This window comes from Anastrepha obliqua, chromosome 6 (genome assembly GCF_027943255.1).
Source record: "Anastrepha obliqua isolate idAnaObli1 chromosome 6, idAnaObli1_1.0, whole genome shotgun sequence".
In the NCBI taxonomy this organism is placed as follows: domain Eukaryota; kingdom Metazoa; phylum Arthropoda; class Insecta; order Diptera; family Tephritidae; genus Anastrepha; species Anastrepha obliqua.
Window position 1 is genome coordinate 63344887 of NC_072897.1, and position 25618 is coordinate 63370504.

The 25618-nt window shown below is 43.1% G+C and overlaps 2 protein-coding genes across 2 annotated transcripts; both read right to left on the bottom strand.

The window, feature by feature from the left end:
- Window positions 1–443: 443 nt before the first annotated feature.
- On the bottom strand, window positions 444–1844 carry LOC129250618 (uncharacterized). Its single transcript, XM_054890225.1, has one exon. The coding sequence runs from the start codon at window positions 1842–1844 to the stop codon at window positions 444–446; it is 1401 nt and encodes a 466-aa protein (XP_054746200.1).
- A 10781-nt stretch (window positions 1845–12625) lies between these two features.
- Window positions 12626–14026, bottom strand: LOC129250619 (uncharacterized). The gene has a single exon (XM_054890226.1). It carries the CDS (start codon window positions 14024–14026, stop codon window positions 12626–12628), a length of 1401 nt encoding a protein of 466 aa, XP_054746201.1.
- Between the last annotated feature and the right edge of the window lie 11592 nt (window positions 14027–25618).

The following is a 25618-nucleotide window of genomic DNA, read 5'->3' on the forward strand; positions in this document are numbered from 1 at the left end:
CGTTTCGGTACTCCCCCATAGGGAATGCCTCGCATTGGCGTCACATCCTAGTAGCAGGATACTGTTTTTGCAGTCAAGCACCAGCCTACGAGCCTCGTCAGGTGCTGCTGGTTGGTCGTGTGCCATGTAGATGGAGGCAATTTTGATCCTGACGCCGTCAGTAGCCTCCATTTCGATGACCGTCACATCCGATGAGCTGTAGGATGGGATTAAAAATACATTTAGATGTTTTTTTGCTACAATACATGCCCTGGGGTTACCCTGGGTCCGCTTATAGTACAAGTTGTAGTTTTTGAGAGAGAATCCGCTTACCTCAGTACTCCGCACTCTGGGTTCCTGTATCAGTGCGATGTCTACGTCCTCCTCCGATAGGAGAACGGCTAGGTTGTCCGTTGCAGTCCTGGAGTGCTGCAGATTGATCTGGACAACCTTGAGACCCATACTTACTGGTCGTTTTTAGGGGCGTCAAGCTGCATGCCCGTATGCTGCTCATTAGCGCCATCGTTTTGGGTGGACCCGGCTTCTTCCAGTTGCATGCCCATGAGCAACTCATTAGCGTCGTCAACCTCGTCCTGCTCATCCTCCGGATTTGCAGAACGGAATAACTTCAGATGCGCTTTCCTCACGCCAAACCGAAGTTTGTTATCCACTTTTCCCAGTGGCTCAATACTCTCCTCCGAGATTTGGAGAAGGAAGGACACACTGTTCTTTTGCGGAGCCTCCGCTTTGATGATACTCCAGTCATCCATTGGAACAGTGCGGTTGTGTGCTTGCAGGTATGGTATTAACTGCTTAGCTTCGAACTCCATGTTCGGTATCCAGATACGAGCCCTTGGTCGTCTTGGGATCTCACTGGCTGGGATTAGTTTGAGCCTCAAACCTTCCCAGTCGCTCTGGATTTTGCTAATAGCGTTTTGAAGGAAATCAACAGAGAACTGATCGTCGCATTTGATCACCCTGTATCCACGGACCACCTCCATTGAATCATAACCTGGCACTTGACCCTCCGGGCTTGCCATGACGTGATCAACGACAATGCGAGACAGCCGTGCCTCGATTTCGGACCACCTTTCTAACGCAGGTTTACCGCGGTTCGTTAACTCGTCCACCAACGCCGTTTGCAGGTGATCCCGTGCCACCTCGTTAAACGCGCGTTTGGCTGGTTTGGGCGTCAGAGCAGTGTGAGACGTCTTGAGCTTTTTCGCAGTTTTACAGCCCTCGTCCTGCGAACGATTGCGTTTTACGGCTTCTGCCTTCTGGGTGGCCTGGAACGCCAGGTACTCATCGACCACCTTTTGGCACCTTGCCTTATCGGCCGCATCTTTGGGATGAGTTTTACCTTCGGCCTCATTTTTGCTTATTCTGCCGAGAATAGCTAGAGACCGCTGGTAAAGCTTATATCTAGACGGGCCTTTTTTTGGGTATTGACGCTTTTGCCCCTTGGCATCAGCGGATGTGATCGGTTGATTTATAGTTGATGGCGTGCTGTGGCCCACAGCTTTGTCATCAACTGTCTCTTGACTAGAAGCCAAGAGCTCGTCCTCTGAGGGAGTTCCCAACTTCCTCAGCTCGATTGTGTCCGTTCGTTTGTCTGTCCGTTTTGTCATTGGGTCCGTCCGCTTGTCTGTCCGACTGTCGGTTCGTTTTGTCTCTGTGTCAGTCCGTTTGTCCGTCTGTTTGTCTGTCCGTTTGGTAGCGTTATCCGATTTTTTGTTTTTTTGTTGATGGTTCATTTGTCTGTTTCTTACGGTCACCTGCCCTTCCAAAGAGCTGCCCATGTCGCCATGTGCGGTGACCAATGAGGATGGAGGGGAAATAAACGGTCCGCCATGGCAGCGCCCCATACCATGGTAAGGCCACCGTTACAACCTGAGGCGGCCTGATATCAGGAGGGCTCCGTTAGGAGACAGCCTAATTTTATCCTCCGGCTGCCAAACCCACCCAATAGGCACGGGTCGCGTTACACCTTGGGTTGAGGGAGTTTTTTTAACGAAGTTTACGTCTTCGACCTGTGTGGTTCGCGGGAGACCGATTCTCCTGCCTTCCATATCTGGGAGGCATTCCCCTATCCACCACCTGGGGACGCGCCCTATAGGGATAACAGGTTCCCCCAAGCTCACACCTTATTCAGTGAAAAAATGATTCAAAAACAAAATTTACACCAAAAGATATTGTTCATGATACTTGCAATGCCTTGTGGACAGAACTACACGACATCTACGTTGCTCAGCCTTATGAGAGGAATAAATGGAAAAAGATATCAGACAGGTTTGTAGTGCAAGCTAGATGTTCAAAGTACAATCTTTTGTTTTGTGTTCGTAAAAGTTGTATTCTAAAACGGGAATGCCAAATTTTATTGGAGCGGTTGATGACAAACATATAAAAGTAGCCACCACGAAAATGGTGCTCAGGTGCCAGGGCCTTGGAGGGAATCCCACGCCGATAAACTTCCTATTGGCCAATATGGTTGTTTGCTTGGTTTAAGTGGTGATTCTTCCAGATTCCACCTAGCGCTTCCGCACCATTTTGTTGCCACATCCTCCTTACCAACTTGTTTACCAGTTGTTTACAGCATGACTATATCCAGTATGTGCTGTTCAGGAACCTTATCAGGTTGTTGACATCTAAGTCAGACAGCTGTTCAAGACTCTCGAACAGCGGTTTACCCAGTGTTAACATTCTGTCCTTCCATAGGGCATTCGCAGAGGAAATGGAAGATTGTTTACTTTTTCTCCTGTTGTTTACAACTGTGACAATATGTGTTGTGAGGGATGTTTGTTCTCCCACAGACCAAAAGCCAGTTATGACTGCCGTTAGTCTCCAGGCGTCCCGTCGTTTTATGTTTATCAATGTTGACGATTGCTTTAGGTTCTATGGTGGCCATAACGTTCTGCTAATTCTGCATTTCGTCTGGTCTCTCCCTCTACAATCCGCGATTCGGAGGTATTTTACGGAAATTGCACTCTTGACTGAACCTGATGGTGTGCATACAGATTCTGCAAGAGCATTATTCACGGCAGATCCCCTCCTTGTCAGTTTATCCGTTTTTTTATTACCTTGAATGCTCCGATGTCCCGGGACCCAAATTAAGGTCATTTTATGATTTTCGCTCAAGGTGGTAAGGCTATTCCGGCTTTGTTTCCCCCAATTTAGAGGTTATTGTAGCTGAACCCAGTGCCTGGATTGCAGCTTGGCTATCCGAAAGAATAGCGATATTGCCCTTAAAAGAGGGATCTGTGATTAGTAGCCTACAAGCTTCCCCAATTGCCAGTACTTCCGCCTAAAAGACACTGCAAGCATTAGGGAGACGCACAGATTTTTCAATTTTGAGTTTATGAGAGTATATACCAGCTCCAACACCACAATCCATTATACTGCCATCTGTATAGACTGTAGTGTCGAAGTTGTTTAGTGAGAATCCCTTATTCCATTATTTTCTAGATGGACAGAGAGTGACAAAATTTCTACTGAATGTTACCGTCGGGACGATGTAGTCAGTCCCCTTCGAGGTATACTGGGATTGCCGCAGTAATAGACTGGCATGGGCATGAGCTTTTTCCTTCCAGCGACCCACTTCCATTAACCTAAATGCACTCATTGTTGCCATATTCTTGAAATGTAGATCTACCGGAATAACGTGTGTCAGAGTGTTTAGGACCTCCCTAGGACTGGGTCTGATTGCACCGACTGTTATTGCACAGGCTGATTTTTGTATTCTGCTAAGTAATTTGATGTTCTATTCTCTCTCTAGAGCTTTCCACCAAACTACAGAGCCATACGTTAAAATTGGTCGTATAACCGCCTTATACAACCATCACGTATACTTGGGTTGAAGACCCCATCTTCTTCCAAGCATACGTTTACAGGCATATTAAGCGATTTCTGCTTTCTTAACCCGTTCTTCAATGTTTAATTTCCAGCTAAGTTTGGAGTCCAGAATTTCCCCTAAGTACTTTGCACTGGGTGAAAGTGAGAGGGTTTGTCCGTTAATGCTTGGTAGAGTAAAAATTGGTACCTTATATCTGGTCGTAAATAGGATGAGTTCTGTTTTACGCGAGTTTAAACTTAGGCCACAGCCTGTAGCGCAAGAGTTAAGCTCGCCTTACCCCCTTTGAATGATTCCACTGATCGTATTGGGACACAGTCCTGATGCCATTAACACCACACCATCAGCGTACCCGACCACTTTTACCCTACCTCCATTAAGTTTTATTAAGGTTTTACCAATAACACATAACCAGAGGAGTAGAGATAAAACTTTCCTAAAAGTCTTCCAAATGGTTTTAAAAGGAAGGACAAAAGATTAATTGGCATAAAGTCCTTCGCTGATTCATGTCCCCTTCTGTCTACCTTCGGTACGAAGATAACTCTAGCAGGTTTCCAGCTATTTGGTATAGAACCTAGGTTTAGACACGCTTTGAAAATTTTCATTAGACATGGTTGGATACTATCAAGAGCTTCCTGTTACATCTTGGGAATAGTCCCGTTAGGGCCTGGAGATTTGAAAGGTGAAAAAGATTTGATTGTCCATTCTCTTTTGTGACTATTACATCGGCAAGATACTGTGGGTCATAGCGGCTCCGCCGAATTCTCCCAACACTGTTATCGTGAGCGCTACATCCCGGAAAATGAGTATTTAAGAGAAATTCTCGAGACTCTTCTGCCGTAGAAGTCCAAGAGCCATCTGGTCTCTTGACCCAAGAAGCCATTGAATGATTTTTGGACAAAATACTGCTGAGCTTCGCAGAATCTCTGATAGATTCGATCGAAGAACAAACATCTCTCCAGCTCTCCTTCTTGGCGGCCCTAGTTGCCTTTTTGTAATGTCTCCGACTTTCTCTGTACAGTTGCCAATTACCTGTTGAGTAGCTGAGATTAAAATTTGATCTGGCATCTTCCCTTAATTTCGAGAGCTCATTGCTCCACCAGGGAGGATAAGATTTGTTGCTATATTTAATTGGATACGACGTTTTCTAGGCCCTAATGAATGTCTTCTCCAATGGTGTAACCCTCCCGTAAGGGCATCTTTCACAAAGAGTTGACGAGTACGACGACCCCGTGGACCCTAGTCAAGATGTCCCTCATTTCAGTGACTTTGTAGGAGTTAGCTAGAAAGTTAGGAGACAAAATCCAGCACATGTCTGTTCCCATATTGGGCGGTGTGTTGGTTAGTGTCTGTTCACCATGTTTGGTGCGACTGTATGTATGTAAAAAGCATGACCGGTATGCAACAGGGCGCATTGGGAGTCCCTGGATAGGTCGTTATGGCTTTCCACCTGCGACCTCAAAGGGGTGATGTGAGTTCGCTCTGCCGATGTGTTAGCTTCGTTGTATATCAGTAACCAGCCGCCTTGGACCCTGGTGAGGAAGTGTTCATTGGGCGAAAGAGTAGTAGCTTTCGTTGCTCCGGGGGAGCGCTGGTCCATCCGTGTTTTCCGGGATCGGTAAAGCGTAGGGCAGGCCCCAGGGAACTGGGGTAGGAGCATTGCCTCCGAGGGTGCACCCGCTCTTGACTATTTCGGCCCGCACCCCTGCACACGATGCGCTGGTTAAATAAAAAAGAATGGAAAAAAGACAAAAAGAAGAAAAACAGCAGAAGGCCATTACTGATGGAGATATAGAACAGAGCCCTTTCGTAAGGAAACCTCGATTGCTTCGCTCACCACCACAAAAAGCGAATTTGCCCCTTACAAGTGGAACATTGCCAAATATAGGAAAATCAAAGACGGTCAATGAAGGAGCTGAAATGACGCCTCAAGAATTAGACGTAAGAGTAACGTCAAAAGAGGTTAAAAATACTGAAAATGCGCACAATGCGCCGTCGCGTACCCCTGTAACTGCAAAGCACGCAAACACAGAACGGGAAACCAATGCATCTCCGCGACAAGAGTTTATGCTCAATATGCGAGCTGAAGAAGAGGAAGCCTTAGAGAAATGTTTTAGAGTGTTTAGGAAGATGAAAGCAATTATATTGAAAAGTAGGAGTATTTCCACGGAAATAAAGACCAGAGTCTCAGAGCTTGACGAACTATTTGGCGTCATGAAAAACTGCAGAAGAGGTTGCATCCGAGCCGAGAAAGCCGGAAAGAGCCGAAAGAGATCCGAAAGAAATCGGAGGTGACACCCTCGCAACAGCTAGAAAAACAGGTGTTGTCCAGGAGAGTACTCCTTTAACCGCAAAACGGAATGCACCAAGTCCTGTCGCACCCGACTCTTCGAAGAAACTAAGATTCAACAGAGAATCTATAAGAAAGATGATAGGTGTATTAACTGGTAATTTTTTAATAGGCAGCCACGCTAGAAGGTTAGGACTCCCGTACTTCGATTTCTGTAGAAGCTGTCTTAATACAGAAGAAGAGGAAACAGTCAGACACCTTTTATGTGAGTGTGAAAGCCTAGCTATGAGAAGACTGCGCACTCTTGATACAGCATTTCTAACCGATGTAGCGGATATAGCCCATCTAAAACTAACGAAGCTCTGCTCGTTCATTAAAGATACCGGGTGGTTTGAAAAGGAACACGTAGAGTAAGGATAAGCTCCAGTGGTATCACAATGGACCTGCGGAAGGTCTAAGTGTGTCTTATGACAACCGCCCTACCTACCTACCTACCTACCCTACGGTTCATCTAAAGATATTTTTGGAAATATTAAAGGCATCACAGAATACAATAATCTGCATCTGAGACAGGTTTCGTCGTTTAGCGTAGATAACGCGGCAGTCAATTACGGTGTGCACAATCCCGTTTTTCAAAAGCTGTTAGAGCTCAATAATAATGTTTCAAAAGCAAACTGCAACTGTCAAGTAATTAATAATTGCTTAAAGCACGCTCTTAATTCTTTATCTGTCGATATTGAAAACATACGCCATGTGCCCACTCGTTGGCTTTCATTGTCATCGGCTTTAGAACGGTTAACTTATAACTGGCCGGCTGTAAAAAGGTATTTTTTAATAAAAGGAGAACAAAACACTCAAAAGGAATTATGGGATTTTGTTACCAGCGGACAAGTGATGGATGACATAAGCCAAGAAAATGAAGAATGTTTTGAAGAAAGCATTTCAGAGGCTTATTTATTTTTTGTTCACAATGTAATCCAAGTGTTTCAGATAGCAGTATTAATGTTGATGAATGCACTATAGTTGACATTGACCGTGTAATGCGAAAATTATTAGACAGTTTGAAAGCAGAATCAAAGATAAATTTTATAGAAACAGAGCTAGATCTATTTTTAAAAATCTTCCAGAACAAGATGGCAAAGATTTTAAAGCCGAAGTTGAAAATTTTGACAACTCTATCAAAATGTTATTGTCATCTTTTTGTCTTAAATACAAGTTACTGTCATGGGAGGAACTATGAATAGCTGTAAAACGATTCGATTTAGAAGGAAATATCAACATGGATGATATCTATTCAGAATATTGTTGTTTGCGTTCAGTGTATGATCATTTACCAAAAACCCTATCAAATGATAAAATATGGTCAATTTTTTTCAAAAAATCAAACGACGAGATGAAAAATTTAAAAAAAGTAGTGTTTTTTGTCTTTTCGATACCAATAAGTAATGCTTATTGCGAGAAGGTATGTATTTAGCTTATGCCTTTAGATTTCATAAAAGCAGAACTTGTTATAAGGCTTAATTTTGATAACGATTGTAGCTCGTTTATTGATTTATTAAATACCCCAAGTAGTAAAAACATGGTGCAAGCTGTCAGTAACAATAACAAATATATGCGGAATTAAAGTAAGCTTTGTACTCTCTTCTACTCTTGGTATTTAATTCTTCAAATGTCTTATCCTCTAAGAAGGTCGAAAAAACTTTATCCGTTTCTTAGACGGGCTTATTTGAAATTATTTAAACTTTTGTTAATGTTTAATATGTGAGAGAAGCTGAAAGCAGAAACCCAAGGAACTTTTGAAAATCCTGTATATTTAAAATAAATATAAAAACAACTAATATTAAAAAATCGAAAACTGGAGAAATATTTTAAGAAATGGTTTACTAAAGCATTGAAATGGTTGTATGTTTTTATTTATTCTTTATTTGTTTATATTTACATGTATATTATTTTTGCTTTATATGTTACAGAAAAAAATTTTATCAAAAAAGAAACATATTTAAAGCAGAATAAATTTAAATTTTTGTACAGATAAATCAAGCGATTTCAATTAACTATGTCCAGATGTATTGTTCATATGTCCAGGCTCAGGCCAATATATATCTGGCAACCCTAAGTGAGAGTCGAGTCGCGAATCTTCAGGCTGTCTTTTGTGATTGCAGCTTTTCGATGTTGGTAGACATACGTTTTTTGCTGCACAGAAGCGTGTGCAGGCGTTGAAGTCGCCAAGCACGATTTTTATGTCGTGGCGGAGACAGTGCTCATAGGATCGTTCCAAGCGTGCATAGAAGGAATCTTTTGTTGCATCGTCCTTTTCTTCCGTCGGGCCGTGGGCGCAAATTAGTGACATGTTAAAAAAAAACGGGCTGTGAAGCGGATTATTGCGAGACGCTCGTCCACCGGAGTGAACGACAGTACTTTTCGAAGTCTCTCTCCCACAAAAAATCCGACACCGAATTCGCGCTCCTTTACATGGCAGTTGTAGTAGACGTCGCATGGTCCTACGCTTTTCTTGCCTTGTCGCGTCCATCGCATCTCTTGAATGGCAGTGATGTCAGCCTTTACTCTCACGAGGACATCAACCAGCCGGGCAGTGGCACCTTCCCCATTGAGAGACCGGACATTCCAGATGCATGTCCTCAAATCGTAATCCTTATTTCGTTTGCAGGGATCATCATCAGTATAGGGATTTCTCATCCGACCTTTTTTTAATCTCTTCATTGGGGGGATTTTTAAGTGGCGGGTCCCAAACCCAGCGCACAACCAGCTATCCTAGAATGCTTCGCCGTCTCCCGTTAGCTCACACCTTGGTTGGTTGGTTAGAGTGGTGATTCATCCTGAATCCAACTAGCGCTTCCGCACCATTTTGTTGCCACATCCTCGTTACCAACTTGTTATTTACGGCATGACTATACCCAGTCTGTGCGGTTCAGGAACCTTATTAGGTTGTTGACATCTAAGCCAGACAGTTGTTCGAGCTCCTCGAACAGCGGTTTGCCCAGGGTTAACATTCTGTCCTTCCAAAGGGCAGGGCATTCACAGAGGAAATGGAAGATTGTTTCCTTTTTCTCCGGTTGTTTGCAACTGTGACAGTATGTGTTGTGAGGGATGCCCATTTTGGCTGCCTGTTCTCCGACAGACCAAAAGCCAGTTATGACTGCCGTTAGTCTCCAGGCATCCCGTCGTTTCATGTTTAACAATATTGATGATTGTTTAAGGTTGTAGGTGGGCCATAACGTTCTGCTGATTTTGCATTTCGTCTGGCCCCTCCATCTACACTCCGCCATTCGGAGGTATTTTAGGGAAATTGTACTCTTGACTGCACCTAATGGTGTGAATACCGGTTCTGCAAGAGCGTTATTCATGGCAGATCCCCCTCTTGCCAGTTCATCTGCTTTTTCGTTACCTTCAATATTCCGATGTCCTGGGACCCAGATTAAGGTAACATTCTGTTTTTCGCTCAAGGTGGAAAGGCTATTCCTACTTTGTTCCACCACCATTGAGGTTGTAGTCGTTGAATCCAGTGCCTGGATTGCAGCTTGGCTATCCGAGAGAATAGCGATATTGCTCTTAAAAGAGAAGTCTGTGATTAGTAGCCTACAAGCTTCCCCAATTGCCAGTACTTCCGCCTGGAAGACACTGCAGGTATTGGGGAGGCGCACAGATTTTTCAATTTTAAGTCTATGAGAATATATACCAGCTCCAACACCACAATCCATTTTAGAACCATCTGTATAGACTGTAGTGTCGAAGTTGTTTAATGAGAATCCCTTATTCCACTCTTCCTTAGATGGAAAGAGAGTGGCAAAATTCCTATTGAATGTTACCGTCGGGACGATGTAGTCAGTCCTCACCGAGGTTAACTGAGTTTGCCGCAATAGTAGACTGGCATGACCATAAGTGTTTTCTTTCCAGCGGCCCGCTTCGTTTAACCTAAATGCACTCATGGTTGCCGTCTTCTTAATATGTAGGTCTATTGGAATAACGTGTGTCAGTGCGTTCAGAGCCTCCCTAGGACATGATCTGATTGCACCGACCGTTATTGCACAGGCTGATCTTTGTATTCTGCCGAGTAATTTGATGTTGTAATCTCTCCCTAGAGCTTTCCACCAAACTACCGAACCATACGATAAAATTGGTCGTATAACCGCCTTGTACAACCATAATGTATGCTTAGGTTGAAGACCCCATCTTCTTCCAAGCATACGTTTACAGGCATATAGAGCAATTTCAGCTTTCCTTACCCGTTCTTCGACGTTTAATTTCCAGCTAAGTTTGGAGTCCAAAATTACCCCTAAGTACTTTGCACTGGGTGAAAGTGAGAGGGTTTGTCCATTAATATTTGGTAGGGTAAAGCTTGGTACCTTGTATCTGGTGGTAAAGAGCATGAGTTCTGTTTTACGCGGGTTTAAACTTAAGCCACAGCCTGTTGCCCAAGAATTAAGCTCGCCTAACGCCCTTTGAATGATCCCACTGATCGTATTAGGACACAGTCCTGACGCCATTAGCACCACATCATCAGCGTACGCCACCGCTTTTACCCCTCCTCTATTAAGTTTTATTAGGATTTTGCTAATCACACATAACCAAAGAAGTGGAGATAGTACTCCCCCCTGTGGAGTACCCCTGTGGACTCTCTCAGTTATGTTGATGTTACCCATATTAGCTCTAATGATCCTGGTTTCTAGCATAGAGATGATCCAATTGGTGATACAATTTTCCACCTCTAAGTCTATTAACGCCCGTTGGATAGCATTCGTGCTAACGTTATTAAATGCGCCCTCTATGTCAAGAAAAGCTGCCATCGTATACTGTTTGTTTACTAGAGACCCCTCTATTGTTCGGATTACCTCGTGAAGCGCTGTCTCCGTCGATTTGCCTTTGAGGTAAGCATGTTGTGCAGTTGATATACTAAAGCTCTCCAGCGAACTTCTAATGTGCATATCTAAAAGCCGTTCCAAAGTTTTAACAAGGAAGGACGACAAACTGATCGGCCTAAAGTCCTTCGCTGATTCATGTCCTCTTCTGCCTGCCTTTGGTATGAAGACGACCCTAACAAGTTTCCAGCTGTTTGGAATATAACCTAGATTTAGACACGCTTTGAAAATTTCCATTAGCCATGGTAGAATACTATCAAGAGTTTCCTGTAACATCTTAGGAAAGATCCCATCAGGGCCTGGAGATTTGAAAGGTGAGAATGATTTGATTGCCCATGCAACCTTCTCTTTCGTAACTATTACATCGACAAGATGCTGTGGGTCATATCGGCTCCGCCGGATTCTCCCAGCATCACTGTCATGGGTGCTACATCCCGGAAAATGTGTATCTAAAAGAAGTTCTAGAGACTCTTCCGCCGTAGAAGTCCAAGTGCCATCCGGCCTCTTGACCCAAGAAGCCATTGAATGATCCTTGGACAGAATACGGCTAAGTCTCGCAGAATCTCTGGTAGATTCGATAGAAAAACAGAAATCTCTCCAGCTCTCTTTCTTGGCGGCCCTGATTGCCTTCTTGTATTGTCTCCGACTTTCTCTATACAACTGCCAATTACCTGTTGAGTAGCTGAGATTGAAATTTGATCTGGCTTCTTCCCTTAATTTTGAGAGCTCATTGCTCCACCAAGGAGGATAGGATTTTTTGCTATATTTAATTGGACATGACGTTTTGTAGGCCCTACTGAATGTCTTTTCCAATGTTGTGACCCTACTCTCAATGTTTTCTGCGAGAGTGATTTGATGGATCGGAATCCTTCCTATCCTATTCCCTACTACATTTTTGAACCGTTTCCAATTTGTTCTAAGTGGGTTTCGATATGGTAAGGGTGGATCTACCTCAAGATCCAGGTGGTAGAGGATCCAGCTGTGGTCCGAAAAGGACTTTTTGCTTGAGACTCTCCAATTTTCTACCCTCACTGAAGTATTTTCAGACAGTAATGTCACATCTATTACTTCCGCCTATCCTCTAAAGCTTTCCGTGCTTGGAAAGGTGAAAGTCGGGGTATTACCCCTGTTACATACTGTTAGGTTAGTATTGATGATAAATTCATATAGGGACTCACCTCGATCATTCGTTTCGGTACTCCCCCATAGGGAATGCCTCGCATTGGCGTCACATCCTAGTAGCAGGATACTGTTTTTGCAGTCAAGCACCAGCCTACGAGCCTCGTCAGGTGCTGCTGGTTGGTCGTGTGCCATGTAGATGGAGGCAATTTTGATCCTGACGCCGTCAGTAGCCTCCATTTCGATGACCGTCACATCCGATGAGCTGTAGGATGGGATTAAAAATACATTTAGATGTTTTTTTTGCTACAATACATGCCCTGGGGTTACCCTGGGTCCGCTTATAGTACAAGTTGTAGTTTTTGAGAGAGAATCCGCTTACCTCAGTACTCCGCACTCTGGGTTCCTGTATCAGTGCGATGTCTACGTCCTCCTCCGATAGGAGAACGGCTAGGTTGTCCGTTGCAGTCCTGGAGTGCTGCAGATTGATCTGGACAACCTTGAGACCCATACTTACTGGTCGTTTTTAGGGGCGTCAAGCTGCATGCCCGTATGCTGCTCATTAGCGCCATCGTTTTGGGTGGACCCGGCTTCTTCCAGTTGCATGCCCATGAGCAACTCATTAGCGTCGTCAACCTCGTCCTGCTCATCCTCCGGATTTGCAGAACGGAATAACTTCAGATGCGCTTTCCTCACGCCAAACCGAAGTTTGTTATCCACTTTTCCCAGTGGCTCAATACTCTCCTCCGAGATTTGGAGAAGGAAGGACACACTGTTCTTTTGCGGAGCCTCCGCTTTGATGATACTCCAGTCATCCATTGGAACAGTGCGGTTGTGTGCTTGCAGGTATGGTATTAACTGCTTAGCTTCGAACTCCATGTTCGGTATCCAGATACGAGCCCTTGGTCGTCTTGGGATCTCACTGGCTGGGATTAGTTTGAGCCTCAAACCTTCCCAGTCGCTCTGGATTTTGCTAATAGCGTTTTGAAGGAAATCAACAGAGAACTGATCGTCGCATTTGATCACCCTGTATCCACGGACCACCTCCATTGAATCATAACCTGGCACTTGACCCTCCGGGCTTGCCATGACGTGATCAACGACAATGCGAGACAGCCGTGCCTCGATTTCGGACCACCTTTCTAACGCAGGTTTACCGCGGTTCGTTAACTCGTCCACCAACGCCGTTTGCAGGTGATCCCGTGCCACCTCGTTAAACGCGCGTTTGGCTGGTTTGGGCGTCAGAGCAGTGTGAGACGTCTTGAGCTTTTTCGCAGTTTTACAGCCCTCGTCCTGCGAACGATTGCGTTTTACGGCTTCTGCCTTCTGGGTGGCCTGGAACGCCAGGTACTCATCGACCACCTTTTGGCACCTTGCCTTATCGGCCGCATCTTTGGGATGAGTTTTACCTTCGGCCTCATTTTTGCTTATTCTGCCGAGAATAGCTAGAGACCGCTGGTAAAGCTTATATCTAGACGGGCCTTTTTTTGGGTATTGACGCTTTTGCCCCTTGGCATCAGCGGATGTGATCGGTTGATTTATAGTTGATGGCGTGCTGTGGCCCACAGCTTTGTCATCAACTGTCTCTTGACTAGAAGCCAAGAGCTCGTCCTCTGAGGGAGTTCCCAACTTCCTCAGCTCGATTGTGTCCGTTCGTTTGTCTGTCCGTTTTGTCATTGGGTCCGTCCGCTTGTCTGTCCGACTGTCGGTTCGTTTTGTCTCTGTGTCAGTCCGTTTGTCCGTCTGTTTGTCTGTCCGTTTGGTAGCGTTATCCGATTTTTTGTTTTTTTGTTGATGGTTCATTTGTCTGTTTCTTACGGTCACCTGCCCTTCCAAAGAGCTGCCCATGTCGCCATGTGCGGTGACCAATGAGGATGGAGGGGAAATAAACGGTCCGCCATGGCAGCGCCCCATACCATGGTAAGGCCACCGTTACAACCTGAGGCGGCCTGATATCAGGAGGGCTCCGTTAGGAGACAGCCTAATTTTATCCTCCGGCTGCCAAGCCCACCCAATAGGCACGGGTCGCGTTACACCTTGGGTTGAGGGAGTTTTTTTAACGAAGTTTACGTCTTCGACCTGTGTGGTTCGCGGGAGACCGATTCTCCTGCCTTCCATATCTGGGAGGCATTCCCCTATCCACCACCTGGGGACGCGCCCTATAGGGATAACAGGTTCCCCCAAGCTCACACCTTATTCAGTGAAAAAATGATTCAAAAACAAAATTTACACCAAAAGATATTGTTCATGATACTTGCAATGCCTTGTGGACAGAACTACACGACATCTACGTTGCTCAGCCTTATGAGAGGAATAAATGGAAAAAGATATCAGACAGGTTTGTAGTGCAAGCTAGATGTTCAAAGTACAATCTTTTGTTTTGTGTTCGTAAAAGTTGTATTCTAAAACGGGAATGCCAAATTTTATTGGAGCGGTTGATGACAAACATATAAAAGTAGCCACCACGAAAATGGTGCTCAGGTGCCAGGGCCTTGGAGGGAATCCCACGCCGATAAACTTCCTATTGGCCAATATGGTTGTTTGCTTGGTTTAAGTGGTGATTCTTCCAGATTCCACCTAGCGCTTCCGCACCATTTTGTTGCCACATCCTCCTTACCAACTTGTTTACCAGTTGTTTACAGCATGACTATATCCAGTATGTGCTGTTCAGGAACCTTATCAGGTTGTTGACATCTAAGTCAGACAGCTGTTCAAGACTCTCGAACAGCGGTTTACCCAGTGTTAACATTCTGTCCTTCCATAGGGCATTCGCAGAGGAAATGGAAGATTGTTTACTTTTTCTCCTGTTGTTTACAACTGTGACAATATGTGTTGTGAGGGATGTTTGTTCTCCCACAGACCAAAAGCCAGTTATGACTGCCGTTAGTCTCCAGGCGTCCCGTCGTTTTATGTTTATCAATGTTGACGATTGCTTTAGGTTCTATGGTGGCCATAACGTTCTGCTAATTCTGCATTTCGTCTGGTCTCTCCCTCTACAATCCGCGATTCGGAGGTATTTTACGGAAATTGCACTCTTGACTGAACCTGATGGTGTGCATACAGATTCTGCAAGAGCATTATTCACGGCAGATCCCCTCCTTGTCAGTTTATCCGTTTTTTTATTACCTTGAATGCTCCGATGTCCCGGGACCCAAATTAAGGTCATTTTATGATTTTCGCTCAAGGTGGTAAGGCTATTCCGGCTTTGTTTCCCCCAATTTAGAGGTTATTGTAGCTGAACCCAGTGCCTGGATTGCAGCTTGGCTATCCGAAAGAATAGCGATATTGCCCTTAAAAGAGGGATCTGTGATTAGTAGCCTACAAGCTTCCCCAATTGCCAGTACTTCCGCCTAAAAGACACTGCAAGCATTAGGGAGACGCACAGATTTTTCAATTTTGAGTTTATGAGAGTATATACCAGCTCCAACACCACAATCCATTATACTGCCATCTGTATAGACTGTAGTGTCGAAGTTGTTTAGTGAGAATCCCTTATTCCATTATTTTCTAGATGGACAGAGAGTGACAAAATTTCTACTGAATGTTACCGTCGGGACGATGTAGTCAGTCCCCTTCGAGGTATACTGGGATTGCCGCAGTAATAGACTGGCATGGGCATGAGCTTTTTCCTTCCAGCGACCCACTTCCATTAACCTAAATGCACTCATTGTTGCCATATTCTTGAAATGTAGATCTACCGGAATAACGTGTGTCAGAGTGTTTAGGACCTCCCTAGGACTGGGTCTGATTGCACCGACTGTTATTGCACAGGCTGATTTTTGTATTCTGCTAAGTAATTTGATGTTCTATTCTCTCTCTAGAGCTTTCCACCAAACTACAGAGCCATACGTTAAAATTGGTCGTATAACCGCCTTATACAACCATCACGTATACTTGGGTTGAAGACCCCATCTTCTTCCAAGCATACGTTTACAGGCATATTAAGCGATTTCTGCTTTCTTAACCCGTTCTTCAATGTTTAATTTCCAGCTAAGTTTGGAGTCCAGAATTTCCCCTAAGTACTTTGCACTGGGTGAAAGTGAGAGGGTTTGTCCGTTAATGCTTGGTAGAGTAAAAATTGGTACCTTATATCTGGTCGTAAATAGGATGAGTTCTGTTTTACGCGAGTTTAAACTTAGGCCACAGCCTGTAGCGCAAGAGTTAAGCTCGCCTTACCCCCTTTGAATGATTCCACTGATCGTATTGGGACACAGTCCTGATGCCATTAACACCACACCATCAGCGTACCCGACCACTTTTACCCTACCTCCATTAAGTTTTATTAAGGTTTTACCAATAACACATAACCAGAGGAGTAGAGATAAAACTTTCCTAAAAGTCTTCCAAATGGTTTTAAAAGGAAGGACAAAAGATTAATTGGCATAAAGTCCTTCGCTGATTCATGTCCCCTTCTGTCTACCTTCGGTACGAAGATAACTCTAGCAGGTTTCCAGCTATTTGGTATAGAACCTAGGTTTAGACACGCTTTGAAAATTTTCATTAGACATGGTAGGATACTATCAAGAGCTTCCTGTTACATCTTGGGAATAGTCCCGTTAGGGCCTGGAGATTTGAAAGGTGAAAAAGATTTGATTGTCCATTCTCTTTTGTGACTATTACATCGGCAAGATACTGTGGGTCATAGCGGCTCCGCCGAATTCTCCCAACACTGTTATCGTGAGCGCTACATCCCGGAAAATGAGTATTTAAGAGAAATTCTCGAGACTCTTCTGCCGTAGAAGTCCAAGAGCCATCTGGTCTCTTGACCCAAGAAGCCATTGAATGATTTTTGGACAAAATACTGCTGAGCTTCGCAGAATCTCTGATAGATTCGATCGAAGAACAAACATCTCTCCAGCTCTCCTTCTTGGCGGCCCTAGTTGCCTTTTTGTAATGTCTCCGACTTTCTCTGTACAGTTGCCAATTACCTGTTGAGTAGCTGAGATTAAAATTTGATCTGGCATCTTCCCTTAATTTCGAGAGCTCATTGCTCCACCAGGGAGGATAAGATTTGTTGCTATATTTAATTGGATACGACGTTTTCTAGGCCCTAATGAATGTCTTCTCCAATGGTGTAACCCTCCCGTAAGGGCATCTTTCACAAAGAGTTGACGAGTACGACGACCCCGTGGACCCTAGTCAAGATGTCCCTCATTTCAGTGACTTTGTAGGAGTTAGCTAGAAAGTTAGGAGACAAAATCCAGCACATGTCTGTTCCCATATTGGGCGGTGTGTTGGTTAGTGTCTGTTCACCATGTTTGGTGCGACTGTATGTATGTAAAAAGCATGACCGGTATGCAACAGGGCGCATTGGGAGTCCCTGGATAGGTCGTTATGGCTTTCCACCTGCGACCTCAAAGGGGTGATGTGAGTTCGCTCTGCCGATGTGTTAGCTTCGTTGTATATCAGTAACCAGCCGCCTTGGACCCTGGTGAGGAAGTGTTCATTGGGCGAAAGAGTAGTAGCTTTCGTTGCTCCGGGGGAGCGCTGGTCCATCCGTGTTTTCCGGGATCGGTAAAGCGTAGGGCAGGCCCCAGGGAACTGGGGTAGGAGCATTGCCTCCGAGGGTGCACCCGCTCTTGACTATTTCGGCCCGCACCCCTGCACACGATGCGCTGGTTAAATAAAAAAGAATGGAAAAAAGACAAAAAGAAGAAAAACAGCAGAAGGCCATTACTGATGGAGATATAGAACAGAGCCCTTTCGTAAGGAAACCTCGATTGCTTCGCTCACCACCACAAAAAGCGAATTTGCCCCTTACAAGTGGAACATTGCCAAATATAGGAAAATCAAAGACGGTCAATGAAGGAGCTGAAATGACGCCTCAAGAATTAGACGTAAGAGTAACGTCAAAAGAGGTTAAAAATACTGAAAATGCGCACAATGCGCCGTCGCGTACCCCTGTAACTGCAAAGCACGCAAACACAGAACGGGAAACCAATGCATCTCCGCGACAAGAGTTTATGCTCAATATGCGAGCTGAAGAAGAGGAAGCCTTAGAGAAATGTTTTAGAGTGTTTAGGAAGATGAAAGCAATTATATTGAAAAGTAGGAGTATTTCCACGGAAATAAAGACCAGAGTCTCAGAGCTTGACGAACTATTTGGCGTCATGAAAAACTGCAGAAGAGGTTGCATCCGAGCCGAGAAAGCCGGAAAGAGCCGAAAGAGATCCGAAAGAAATCGGAGGTGACACCCTCGCAACAGCTCGAAAAACAGGTGTTGTCCAGGAGAGTACTCCTTTAACCGCAAAACGGAATGCACCAAGTCCTGTCGCACCCGACTCTTCGAAGAAACTAAGATTCAACAGAGAATCTATAAGAAAGATGATAGGTGTATTAACTGGTAATTTTTTAATAGGCAGCCACGCTAGAAGGTTAGGACTCCCGTACTTCGATTTCTGTAGAAGCTGTCTTAATACAGAAGAAGAGGAAACAGTCAGACACCTTTTATGTGAGTGTGAAAGCCTAGCTATGAGAAGACTGCGCACTCTTGATACAGCATTTCTAACCGATGTAGCGGATATAGCCCATATAAAACTAACGAAGCTCTGCTCGTTCATTAAAGATACCGGGTGGTTTGAAAAGGAGCACGTAGAGTAAGGATAAGCTCCAGTGGTATCACAATGGACCTGCGGAAGGTCTAAGTGTGTCTTATGACAACCGCCCTACCTACCTACCTACCTACCCTACGGTTCATCTAAAGATATTTTTGGAAATATTAAACGCATCACAGAATACAATAATCTGCATCTGAGACAGGTTTCGTCGTTTAGCGTAGATAACGCGGCAGTCAATTACGGTGTGCACAATCCCGTTTTTCAAAAGCTGTTAGAGCTCAATAATAATGTTTCAAAAGCAAACTGCAACTGTCAAGTAATTAATAATTGCTTAAAGCACGCTCTTAATTCTTTATCTGTCGATATTGAAAACATACGCCATGTGCCCACTCGTTGGCTTTCATTGTCATCGGCTTTAGAACGGTTAACTTATAACTGGCCGGCTGTAAAAAGGTATTTTTTAATAAAAGGAGAACAAAACACTCAAAAGGAATTATGGGATTTTGTTACCAGCGGACAAGTGATGGATGACATAAGCCAAGAAAATGAAGAGTGTTTTGAAGAAAGCATTTCAGAGGCTTATTTATTTTTTGTTCACAATGTAATCCAAGTGTTTCAGATAGCAGTATTAATGTTGATGAATGCACTATAGTTGACATTGACCGTGTAATGCGAAAATTATTAGACAGTTTGAAAGCAGAATCAAAGATAAATTTTATAGAAACAGAGCTAGATCTATTTTTAAAAATCTTCCAGAACAAGATGGCAAAGATTTTAAAGCCGAAGTTGAAAATTTTGACAACTCTATCAAAATGTTATTGTCATCTTTTTGTCTTAAATACAAGTTACTGTCATGGGAGGAACTATGAATAGCTGTAAAACGATTCGATTTAGAAGGAAATATCAACATGGATGATATCTATTCAGAATATTGTTGTTTGCGTTCAGTGTATGATCATTTACCAAAAACCCTATCAAATGATAAAATATGGTCAATTTTTTTCAAAAAATCAAACGACGAGATGAAAAATTTAAAAAAAGTAGTGTTTTTTGTCTTTTCGATACCAATAAGTAATGCTTATTGCGAGAAGGTATGTATTTAGCTTATGCCTTTAGATTTCATAAAAGCAGAACTTGTTATAAGGCTTAATTTTGATAACGATTGTAGCTCGTTTATTGATTTATTAAATACCCCAAGTAGTAAAAACATGGTGCAAGCTGTCAGTAACAATAACAAATATATGCGGAATTAAAGTAAGCTTTGTACTCTCTTCTACTCTTGGTATTTAATTCTTCAAATGTCTTATCCTCTAAGAAGGTCGAAAAAACTTTATCCGTTTCTTAGACGGGCTTATTTGAAATTATTTAAACTTTTGTTAATGTTTAATATGTGAGAGAAGCTGAAAGCAGAAACCCAAGGAACTTTTGAAAATCCTGTATATTTAAAATAAATATAAAAACAACTAATATTGAAAAATCGAAAACTGGAGAAATATTTTAAGAAATGGTTTACTAAAGCATTGGAATGGTTGTATGTTTTTATTTATTCTTTATTTGTTTATATTTACATGTATATTATTTTTGCTTTATATGTTACAGAAAAAAATTTTATCAAAAAAGAAACTAACTGTTGTACGCAACATATTTAAAGCAGAATAAATTTAAATTTTTGTACAGATAAATCAAGCGATTTCAATTAACTATGTCCAGATGTATTGTTCATATGTCCAGGCTCAGGCCAATATATATCTGGCAACCCTAAGTGAGAGTCGAGTCGCGAATCTTCAGGCTGTCTTTTGTGATTGCAGCTTTTCGATGTTGGTAGACATACGTTTTTTGCTGCACAGAAGCGTGTGCAGGCGTTGAAGTCGCCAAGCACGATTTTTATGTCGTGGCGGAGACAGTGCTCATAGGATCGTTCCAAGCGTGCATAGAAGGAATCTTTTGTTGCATCGTCCTTTTCTTCCGTCGGGCCGTGGGCGCAAATTAGTGACATGTTAAAAAAAAACGGGCTGTGAAGCGGATTATTGCGAGACGCTCGTCCACCGGAGTGAACGACAGTACTTTTCGAAGTCTCTCTCCCACAAAAAATCCGACACCGAATTCGCGCTCCTTTACATGGCAGTTGTAGTAGACGTCGCATGGTCCTACGCTTTTCTTGCCTTGTCGCGTCCATCGCATCTCTTGAATGGCAGTGATGTCAGCCTTTACTCTCACGAGGACATCAACCAGCCGGGCAGTGGCACCTTCCCCATTGAGAGACCGGACATTCCAGATGCATGTCCTCAAATCGTAATCCTTATTTCGTTTGCAGGGATCATCATCAGTATAGGGATTTCTCATCCGACCTTTTTTTAATCTCTTCATTGGGGGGATTTTTAAGTGGCGGGTCCCAAACCCAGCGCACAACCAGCTATCCTAGAATGCTTCGCCGTCTCCCGTTAGCTCACACCTTGGTTGGTAGGTTAGAGTGGTGATTCATCCTGAATCCAACTAGCGCTTCCGCACCATTTTGTTGCCACATCCTCGTTACCAACTTGTTATTTACGGCATGACTATACCCAGTCTGTGCGGTTCAGGAACCTTATTAGGTTGTTGACATCTAAGCCAGACAGTTGTTCGAGCTCCTCGAACAGCGGTTTGCCCAGGGTTAACATTCTGTCCTTCCAAAGGGCAGGGCATTCACAGAGGAAATGGAAGATTGTTTCCTTTTTCTCCGGTTGTTTGCAACTGTGACAGTATGTGTTGTGAGGGATGCCCATTTTGGCTGCCTGTTCTCCGACAGACCAAAAGCCAGTTATGACTGCCGTTAGTCTCCAGGCATCCCGTCGTTTCATGTTTAACAATATTGATGATTGTTTAAGGTTGTAGGTGGGCCATAACGTTCTGCTGATTTTGCATTTCGTCTGGCCCCTCCATCTACACTCCGCCATTCGGAGGTATTTTAGGGAAATTGTACTCTTGACTGCACCTAATGGTGTGAATACCGGTTCTGCAAGAGCGTTATTCATGGCAGATCCCCCTCTTGCCAGTTCATCTGCTTTTTCGTTACCTTCAATATTCCGATGTCCTGGGACCCAGATTAAGGTAACATTATGTTTTTCGCTCAAGGTGGAAAGGCTATTCCTACTTTGTTCCACCACCATTGAGGTTGTAGTCGTTGAATCCAGTGCCTGGATTGCAGCTTGGCTATCCGAGAGAATAGCGATATTGCTCTTAAAAGAGAAGTCTGTGATTAGTAGCCTACAAGCTTCCCCAATTGCCAGTACTTCCGCCTGGAAGACACTGCAGGTATTGGGGAGGCGCACAGATTTTTCAATTTTAAGTCTATGAGAATATATACCAGCTCCAACACCACAATCCATTTTAGAACCATCTGTATAGACTGTAGTGTCGAAGTTGTTTAATGAGAATCCCTTATTCCACTCTTCCTTAGATGGAAAGAGAGTGGCAAAATTCCTATTGAATGTTACCGTCGGGACGATGTAGTCAGTCCTCACCGAGGTTAACTGAGTTTGCCGCAATAGTAGACTGGCATGACCATAAGTGTTTTCTTTCCAGCGGCCCGCTTCGTTTAACCTAAATGCACTCATGGTTGCCGTCTTCTTAATATGTAGGTCTATTGGAATAACGTATGTCAGTGCGTTCAGAGCCTCCCTAGGACATGATCTGATTGCACCGACCGTTATTGCACAGGCTGATCTTTGTATTCTGCCGAGTAATTTGATGTTGTAATCTCTCCCTAGAGCTTTCCACCAAACTACCGAACCATACGATAAAATTGGTCGTATAACCGCCTTGTACAACCATAATGTATGCTTAGGTTGAAGACCCCATCTTCTTCCAAGCATACGTTTACAGGCATATAGAACAATTTCAGCTTTCCTTACCCGTTCTTCGACGTTTAATTTCCAGCTAAGTTTGGAGTCCAAAATTACCCCTAAGTACTTTGCACTGGGTGAAAGTGAGAGGGTTTGTCCATTAATATTTGGTAGGGTAAAGCTTGGTACCTTGTATCTGGTGGTAAAGAGCATGAGTTCTGTTTTACGCGGGTTTAAACTTAAGCCACAGCCTGTTGCCCAAGAATTAAGCTCGCCTAACGCCCTTTGAATGATCCCACTGATCGTATTAGGACACAGTCCTGACGCCATTAGCACCACATCATCAGCGTACGCCACCGCTTTTACCCCTCCTCTATTAAGTTTTATTAGGATTTTTCTAATCACACATAACCAAAGAAGTGGAGATAGTACTCCCCCCTGTGGAGTACCCCTGTGGACTCTCTTAGTTATGTTGATGTTACCCATATTAGCTCTAATGATCCTGGTTTCTAGCATAGAGATGATCCAATTGGTGATACAATTTTCCACCTCTAAGTCTATTAACGCCCGTTGGATAGCATTCGTGCTAACGTTATTAAATGCGCCCTCTATGTCAAGAAAAGCTGCCATCGTATACTGTTTGTTTACTAGAGACCCCTCTATTGTTCGGATTACCTCGTGAAGCGCTGTCTCCGTCGATTTGCCTTTGAGGTAAGCATGTTGTGCAGTTGATATACTAAAGCTCTCCAGCGAACTTCTAATGTGCATATCTAAAAGCCGTTCCAAAGTTTTAACAAGGAAGGACGACAAACTGATCGGCCTAAAGTCCTTCGCTGATTCATGTCCTCTTCTGCCTGCCTTTGGTATGAAGACGACCCTAACAAGTTTCCAGCTGTTTGGAATATAACCTAGATTTAGACACGCTTTGAAAATTTCCATTAGCCATGGTAGAATACTATCAAGAGTTTCCTGTAACATCTTAGGAAAGATCCCATCAGGGCCTGGAGATTTGAAAGGTGAGAATGATTTGATTGCCCATGCAACCTTCTCTTTCGTAACTATTACATCGACAAGATGCTGTGGGTCATATCGGCTCCGCCGGATTCTCCCAGCATCACTGTCATGGGTGCTACATCCCGGAAAATGTGTATCTAAAAGAAGTTCTAGAGACTCTTCCGCCGTAGAAGTCCAAGTGCCATCCGGCCTCTTGACCCAAGAAGCCATTGAATGATCCTTGGACAGAATACGGCTAAGTCTCGCAGAATCTCTGGTAGATTCGATAGAAGAACAGAAATCTCTCCAGCTCTCTTTCTTGGCGGCCCTGATTGCCTTCTTGTATTGTCTCCGACTTTCTCTATACAACTGCCAATTACCTGTTGAGTAGCTGAGATTGAAATTTGATCTGGCTTCTTCCCTTAATTTTGAGAGCTCATTGCTCCACCAAGGAGGATAGGATTTTTTGCTATATTTAATTGGACATGACGTTTTGTAGGCCCTACTGAATGTCTTTTCCAATGTTGTGACCCTACTCTCAATGTTTTCTGCGAGAGTGATTTGATGGATCGGAATCCTTCCTATCCTATTCCCTACTACATTTTTGAACCGTTTCCAATTTGTTCTAAGTGGGTTTCGATATGGTAAGGGTGGATCTACCTCAAGATCCAGGTGGTAGAGGATCCAGCTGTGGTCCGAAAAGGACTTTTTGCTTGAGACTCTCCAATTTTCTACCCTCACTGAAGTATTTTCAGACAGTAATGTCACATCTATTACTTCCGCCTATCCTCTAAAGCTTTCCGTGCTGTAGTATGATTATAAGTCGGATATGCCTTAACATTAATATTCATAAACATTTTGTTTTGGTTTTTATTTTATTGTCCGCTTATGCATTCACTGTGCTGTGCCGTTTAAATAAAGTATCATATTTCTTAAAAGGTTCATTACTCTTGAAAGTAAACGCAAATATAGCTAACGTAATTATTATATGCGCGGCGCGTGAATGCTAGAATCATATTACACAAGTAAACACCGAAAAATTGTTGTTGGCTTGCATTGATAAAAGTTACTATAAAAACGCTTGTAATTAGTATGTAAGACACAATAAAGAAAATAATCGTTCGCCAAGCTGGATGCCTAGCTTGGAACGATAAACAAATAAACATATTTAACTTCAATAAATATTCTTTCATTACATGGCGATCCTGCCAGCTTGGTGCTAAGATTTTTTTGCACAAGTTGCGGAAAGCTCAAATGCTTATTCCAAAGTCCAGCTTGGTGCTAAGATTTTTGCACAAGTGGCGGAAAGCAAATACTAATAACAAAGTCCTGGTATTGATCAGCCAATAAGATCTACCAGTTGCGTGAAGTTCCTGGTCTGGCCAATAGACCAGAAGATAGATGACCACAGAAGGGCCGAAAGCTATCTCCATTGAGGAGTACAGGAGAAGAAACCATTTATTAAAGAAACCAGCCGATCAAGAACCAGTCATCCCAATCATAAAGAAGCCAAAGCGCAGAGGCGGCTATACCCAGCGCATTAAGCGAGAGATTGGATATCTCCTCCGAGAAGTCAACACTCAGCCACCACCACCTTGGAAAAAGGCTTGCTCCATTTGGGAACGCATCTCAAAATTGGAATTCCTGCTGCAACAGCGTAAGCAAATTAAATAAATAAAAACAAAAAAAAACTGTGCGTGTTTCACGCAGACAGTATAGGCTGACAAGCGTTAACCGCTCGCAGAAAAAAAAAAAAAATACAATAAATTATCTCTTTACATGGCGAGAATTAAACCACTTTGGTTTCTGTTGGTTATATGTTTGCCTTATAAAAATTTAGAGATGAAACTGTAAATGAATATATTAAGCAAAAAAAAAAATGATTCGGAAAGTCATTTTAAATTATGAAAATGTTTGAATTTGATATAATATACCTTCTAATATGCTTACTCAATAAATGAATTAACTTGAAAAACAAAAAATTTTGAATCCAATGTAAAAACAAAATTTTTCAAAATGTTTATACACACATTGTCGTTTAAAAACAAAAAAAAAAAAAAAAAAAATATATTTATAAATAAATAAATATGTAATGTAAAAACAAAATTATATATCCTTACATTATAAATTATTTT

What these genes read in the sequence shown, in the direction of transcription:
- LOC129250618 (XM_054890225.1), bottom strand. Translation starts at nt 1,844, where the DNA reads ATGGGGCGCTGCCATGGCGGACCGTTTATTTCCCCTCCATCCTCATTG.
- LOC129250619 (XM_054890226.1), bottom strand. Translation starts at nt 14,026, where the DNA reads ATGGGGCGCTGCCATGGCGGACCGTTTATTTCCCCTCCATCCTCATTG.